At 40.3% G+C, this 6,672-nt stretch overlaps 1 protein-coding gene across 2 annotated transcripts; it reads right to left on the bottom strand.

Moving 5' to 3' along the window:
* On the bottom strand, positions 1-6,366 carry LOC127970606 (M-phase inducer phosphatase 1). Of its 2 annotated transcripts, none has more exons than XM_052573249.1 (15): positions 5,839-6,366; positions 5,526-5,608; positions 4,802-4,850; positions 3,743-3,784; positions 3,617-3,650; positions 3,165-3,275; positions 2,827-2,940; positions 2,579-2,692; positions 2,417-2,500; positions 2,133-2,321; positions 1,963-2,049; positions 1,786-1,848; positions 1,546-1,644; positions 1,213-1,458; positions 1-1,122 (listed from the first exon to the last, which is right to left on the bottom strand). In XM_052573249.1, the coding sequence occupies exons 1-15, from the start codon at positions 6,051-6,053 to the stop codon at positions 982-984; spliced, it is 1,671 nt and encodes a 556-aa protein (XP_052429209.1). In that variant the 5' UTR covers positions 6,054-6,366; the 3' UTR covers positions 1-981. The 2 variants fall into 2 exon arrangements, with proteins under 2 accessions (XP_052429209.1, XP_052429208.1); XM_052573248.1 differs by having other exon boundaries at positions 2,579-2,716; positions 5,839-6,365.
* Between the last annotated feature and the right edge of the window lie 306 nt (positions 6,367-6,672).

The following is a 6,672-nucleotide window of genomic DNA, read 5'->3' as shown; positions in this document are numbered from 1 at the left end:
TTATTACCCCAAACTCCAAGTTTATTCACAAATACATAAACCAGCCTCTCAGTCACACATGACCAATAAAACACACTCAGGAAGATAAAATGTACAAAACACACTTGCGTGGGAGTGAGAATTGCAACTCTCAACTGTCACTGGTTCACAAACAGAACTAAATCTCATTTCAGAACATTTTGGTGAACGTTGGCATGGTCATCGCTTGCTGACCAGCAGCAGAAAAATTCTGAGTTAAAGCTGTAGGCCAAGTGAGAGAAAACAAACAAAAAAATTATATATGTAGCTCCCCCTTAAAAAAAAAAAAAAAAAAAAAAAAAAAAAAAATTTTTTTTTCTCACAATTTCCAAAAACTCAAACCAATATGGTCATTGCCAACAGAACTTACTGAAAACATATGGGTAAAAATTTAAATCATTATTGTGAGACATGAGAATTTGCATAATTGTGACATTCAAAATACATAAACCAGTTTACACAACAAATTTAATTACTCCTCTGGCTGTAATCACGGCTTTACCATTGGGGAACTGACCAGATGTGAGCGAGTGAGCAAAATGAATGCATAAATCATGTAATCACCACAACAATTAAAAAGGCAGGGGGGAAAGTGCTAAGGGGGGAGGGGGGGTTAAAATAGTAATTAATTAATCTGACATAAAAGTTAGGACAGGCCACGTGGGGGTAAAAATACAGGTTAGTTAAGATGTGTATGTGTAATACATGACAGTGACGTGTAGCTGTGTGTTTCTCAAGGGAGATCAGGGTGGTGAATATTAGCGGTTTAAAAGTTATAAGATCAAACCAAACAGGCAGAGATATGCAAAAGCCTCTCAACCTCATTTGGCATTGTGGTATTTAAAGAAAAACCAAACCCTGAAAAGCAATACAGGTCCCACCAAACACACGTCTTCAAGTCTCTGGGCAGCATATGCAAGAGTAAAAGCAGTAGAATGCTGAGGGAATGTGAAAACGTGAGGCTCAAAGATTTTTGAGACGGCTGTACATGTCTCTCTTGCTGCGTTCTCCAGCCCATGTGCGGCTCTTAAGGCGGAACTTCCTCAGGTCTTCTTTAAAGTCTTCATGATGCATCGGCCTGTAAGCCTGTGGTTCGCAGACCGACTACAGAGAAAAATGCACGCATTATAAATTTGGAAAGAAAGGGGAAAACCGCAAAGATGTAGGACGTTCTAACTGTGAAAGCACACATACCTTGTGAAGCGGGAAGAAGTCTTTGTAGCCTCCCTTCAGGATATAGAGTTCAGGGTAATGGAGGTTGGGGTACTCATTTAAAAATCGATCTCTTTGTCGAACATAGCGACACATCCGTGGGCCACGTTCAGATGAAAATTCACAGTGGAAAACCAACAGGACACGCTTCTCGGGACATTCTGGAAGAATAGGACTCTTTAAAAAGTAGTCTTCAATTTGATCCTCTTGATGGAGGTTAAGGGCACCCTGAAAGGAGAACAAACAGGAGTCAGCAAAATTTGCCCACAGAAATACGACAGCATGCAGCTGCATTAAGGTTAATTAAATCCTAACCTTAATATGGCCACCATCATACTCGTACGGATAACGGCAGTCGATGACAAAAAGCCTCTCCACCAGATTGCTGTACTGGCCGTACATTGCTTTAACCATCTGAAAATACAGCAACAGATGTTTGAAAAAGGGATGCAGGAAATGTGCCAATGCACATACTTTGTATAGATGCAACTGCTTGTTTTGCATGCTCTTGCATTTTGAAATGTCCATGCTTAATGTTAATGTGAGCAAACTTACAATATCTGGAGTGATGTATTTCAACTCTTGGTGTTTTCCTTCAACTGTGGGTAGCGCAGGAGTCTTTAAAATGACAAATACACACTTTTAAATGGTGTTCAATTTAATGTCATGATAGATTTTATATGTGTAAGTGTCATATATGTGTATGTTATTACTTCTAAATGCAATTATCACCTTGGTGAAATCTCCAGTCACATTACTGGGATCCGTATCCAACATTCTTTCAATCTGTGCATGACTAAATGACTTTGACCTTTGAACCTGTAAGAAGGTGGTATTACAGTTATAAACTCAAATTATAAACGCAAATTATGGTTGCTGTTGTTTTTCCAGTGAGGTCTGACCTGATGAGGCATAACATCCTCCTGTTCTGCAGGAGCAAATTGGGTCCCTGCCAGGCTCCGCCTCCTCTTCACTCTGACAGGTGTGTTCTCATCTTGTGGCCTCTCGGGTCTCTTTAGTGGGATACGCCCTACAGGGTTTGGCATAGAGGGAGATCGGAACAACCCACGTGGACGGCAGCGAACAACAGGCTAAGGGCAATAAAGTGGGTTTGGTTGTTAACTATCATGTCAATAACCGTAAAAAAAAAGAAATCAAAAATAGATAAAGAGTGTTAACGGCATACCGAATAATTACTGTCAGTACTTTGTTTAGCCACCAGAGGAGCTGTGAGAAGACTGTCCATTCCAAAAGGAACCTCAGAGTCGTTCTACACAAACAAATGCATTATGGTTATTTACAAATCAAAGAAACGTAAGAATAAGACAGAAATAAATTGAGAAGTCACCTCCACATCATCCAGCCCCTCTAAGAAGCCATCATCATCATCATCATCATCGGGGAGACAGGAGAGAGAGGGGCGGCGCAATATGAAGGGACTGCTCTCGTCTGAAGAGTCGGGCTGATGGGAGGAAAGTGGAGAAAGCTGGAGAATAGGGGAAATCCAAGTTTTTAAAAAAAAAAGTTCCAAACAACATCAAAATTAAAATTTTTAGAACAATTTTCTACAGCTTCTGCCAAGGATGCATGTTGTACCATTAAAGCAGGAGCGGAGTTGGGTCGGCAGGCAAAAGCATCCTTGGTACCTCCAGTTGACCGCGTACGACAGCGTGATGCAGGCATGAAAGGCTTCTTGAACTCAAAATTCTCCTGAAAAAAAAAAACAAACATATTGAATCAATGAAGTCGTAAGAGAAAATACAAAAGTCATTTCAACACCCACACCATGAATTCATTCCCATAACTTTACAAGACTTTCAATTACAAATCTTAGCACTCTGTATCTCAAAAAGCAATACCTAGTCAACTTTAAGCGTAATTTCATCAATATACTGCGTATAATACCACATAAACTAGAGACACAAAACACACACCTCAGTCAGGTTTTCTTTGTTGTCGCTGCCATTTGCACCAGTCCACACTCCATAGCGCGAGGGATCTGGTTCTTTATTTCTCAAATTGGGACTGTGACCCAAAAATTGAAGCTATAAAGAAAAAACAAATCTTACATTTATACTTGCACCACAGCTCAAATGTTTAGGGTCAGTTAGAGTAACACTTCTTTAGCAAGGACACGATTAATCAGATCAAAGTGACAGTAAAGACACTTGTAAAAAGTACCACTGTTTCCACAAATATAATGATTTCTGGTCATGTGACAGTTGATCAGACTATAGTAAAGGCTGATGAAAATAAATTACACTTTAAAATGTTATATTAATAGATTACTATTAATTTTTGCAACCAATGCAGTCTTGGCAAACACACGGGACTTCTTTAAAATCCCATAGTTTTGCTTGAGTGTGTGTATAAAGAATAAACTTACTGGCAAAGAGTGCATCCTGCGAATAGGCATTTTTCTGTATGAACAGAAAGTACATTTGATTAAACCCAAGTCAGTACAACAGATTTCACAGACAAAACATTTGCTTTGTGGTGCATGAGCACTTACTCATTAACTGCTCGTGGGGCATCCTGCATGGCCTTCTCAAAACTGTGAGGAAAAAGAAAATGCTATTGAACAGTTCCTAGTGTATTCAAAGTCTCCTCCTCCCACTCCAACCAAACATAAGCCCAGACGACAACTCACATCATTTGTCTTTCAGACAACTCTATATTTAACAAATACACCGATGCCCACCTGTATGCAAAACAGCCCTAAGCTGAACTGAAGGGGGGGGGGGGGGGTCTTCTAGTTTACCATATGCCCACACAACGCTAACCCCCTCTACAAGCCTCTTTTGTTGGAAGAGGGGAGCAGGGGGAGAGAATGAATGGTGGTTTGGAGGGGGAGGAGGTAAGGAGTGTGGCTCTTTCATAGCACAGGAAAAAGGAGGAATTAGAGTTAAGAAGGGGGTTCTGTGGTAACCCTGGCTACCTCACACACACGTATTATCGCTCTCTTAGGACGCCTGCTCTCACAGGGCATGAAAAGCGTGCCACTATTCACCCAGCCCCCTTCAGAAATGAGCCACACAACACACACTGGTGTGTGAGGAACCCAAACAGCTGTAGGCCTGGCTGCAGATAAATGGATTCCCACAGACACCAAATGGCTTGGAAAGGAGAAACCGTCTCACAGACTGTATGATTTCCAGAAAGCCAGGGTGTACACAGATTTAATGCATGCTGGGTGAATAATACTATAATATCGGAGCCTTTGCAAATTTAAAATTATAGTTTACCCAAATAAATATTTCTGAATCTCATAGGGTCTCACAAAAGCGAATAGTCCTTGTGAACAACTTGTATGAGTACATGACATTTCATTCTCAGCTGAATCATTGCTTTAATAACAGGACGTGCAGCTTGGATCAGATACCCAGTGACGCTGTGTGTGTGATCTGTGATGGATGCCAGCATATGCTCAGCTAATCCATGATAAACAGACACGCTGAGCGTATGTACGCTTCATTTAACGGCAGAGACTAGATTAGATGTATAATCCTCAAGCCAAGCTCCATCTCACATGTCAGATATTATGACCAACAGGCAGAAGAATCATACTCACTGCTCAGCATCCAGAGCATCCAAAGGGCTGGGAGACTCTAGTCCAAGACCTGTGGGGAGGAGACAAGCTTTTAATAATACAGCAGAGCTTAACTACCAGTCACACACTGTATGGCACGCTTTAACATCCTCTCAACCAACAACAAAAAAAAAATACATTGTTAGTAGCACTTAATTTCCTTACAGGTGAGTAATTCCTTAATTTCATTACAGGTGAGTAATTACACCCTAGTGTGCTTTACAATTATTGCAATTATTTTATTAGATAATTGTAACAGTTAATGAGACACAAAAATCTATTACTAACAACATTTTATTTTACTAGTCACTTTTTAAAAATGACATCTAATGACGTTACATAACAAAAAAAAGTTAATTTTTTGCCAATCCAACACACTCTTGGGTAAACCATTTCACACAGCAGATAGTGGCTAATTTGTAACCGTAAACTTTTTATGCAAACAGCTTAAATCACACTGAAGGTTAGATGAATGCTTTCTACATAACAAAAATATTTCACAAATAACATTGAACTAATTCATGAAAATCACCACCCTGTTACAATATTTAATGAGGTGACATTTTAAAAGTTTAACTGCTCACTGTCAAAAATAAGTAGTAGCAGCAGCAGCATAGACAAATAAAAGCATAAAAGGCCTTAAATACACAAACTCACTGGAGTTAAAGTTTTTACAGGAAAAAGAATGCATGTTTTCCAAGCTAACCTGCATCTGAAGAAGCATCAGATGCGAAGGAAGGGATCTTCAGGAGGGGCAAGGTTTTCTTCCGCTTTGGTGTCTCACATTGACTACAACAAAACGTCAAAGCAAATAATTCAAAAACTGAAATGTATTGCACTATATAAAAGCATTATATAAACGGTTTAACTGTTGCTCAAATACAGTAAGCTTTGATAACGACAGTAGTGTTAAAAGTCAATAATGTAATCAGTCTCAGAAAAATTCCAGGAAGTAACGTTGGCTCTGTGGTAGTTCTTTTAATTTGTGCTACCCAAAAAAACAGCCCTGCTTTACTCACCCTCCAAGAAAAGCGAGATTATTCAGGTTTAGAGCCAGGTTGGTTACAGGAGACAGCACTGCCATGGGTCCGGGGGAGGCAAGGTTCAAGCAGGGGGAGCCCCTCGCCCCGATCTCCGGTAACGAAAGCAGCGGAGGTCTGAGGACTGCATCGGGCCCGGTGTTGAACGGATCATTTACAGGGCTGATGTCGCCTGGAACTATATCAAAATCCATCTTTGAAGGGACACGGATCGTCTGACGATTGTTGAAAATAAGAAAGAAGCCAGGCGCGATTAAGACGACAAAGGGTTTAGCCTAGTTAGCAAGCGCAAAGCAACCCGGATAGGGGTTTAATTTTATCTTATTTAGGTTTGAGAAAACAACTTGCAGAATTCTGCATAATAACTACGCCTGATTACACAATACACTATAAAAAGGGGGTTTTAAAAATCCATCTTCTTTTAGTTTTGTTGTCAGAGAGCTGCCGATTAGATTGCACTCTCTCTGACCTTTCCAAACTCTGCTGCTGAGGAAAAAAGTGCTGAATGTAGCTCTTATTTATGTTCAAAACATGCAGTCCACAAGCGGCAATCGGAGTAGCCAATGAGCAGCGCCGTTACATCTGATTCAACCAATCACATGCGCTTCCTCTTTTTTCCGGACCTTCTCAGAGAGAAGGTGGGCAGGCCAAAGAATGACAGACAAATCTGATGTCCAATGAACACTAAGGTAACAAAAGCGTTTCTATAAACTCACCCAATGGATTTTATGTTTACATATATTGGGCGGGATATAAATGTATAGAAGAAAGATTTTCCCGCGGAACATCTCGGTTACGTATGTAACCTTGGTT

The sequence above is a fragment of the Carassius gibelio genome, chromosome B13 (assembly GCF_023724105.1).
Source record: "Carassius gibelio isolate Cgi1373 ecotype wild population from Czech Republic chromosome B13, carGib1.2-hapl.c, whole genome shotgun sequence".
Classification (NCBI taxonomy): Eukaryota; Metazoa; Chordata; class Actinopteri; order Cypriniformes; family Cyprinidae; genus Carassius; species Carassius gibelio.
Note: the sequence above shows the minus strand (reverse complement) of the source record. Positions and strands in the feature narration are given on the sequence as shown.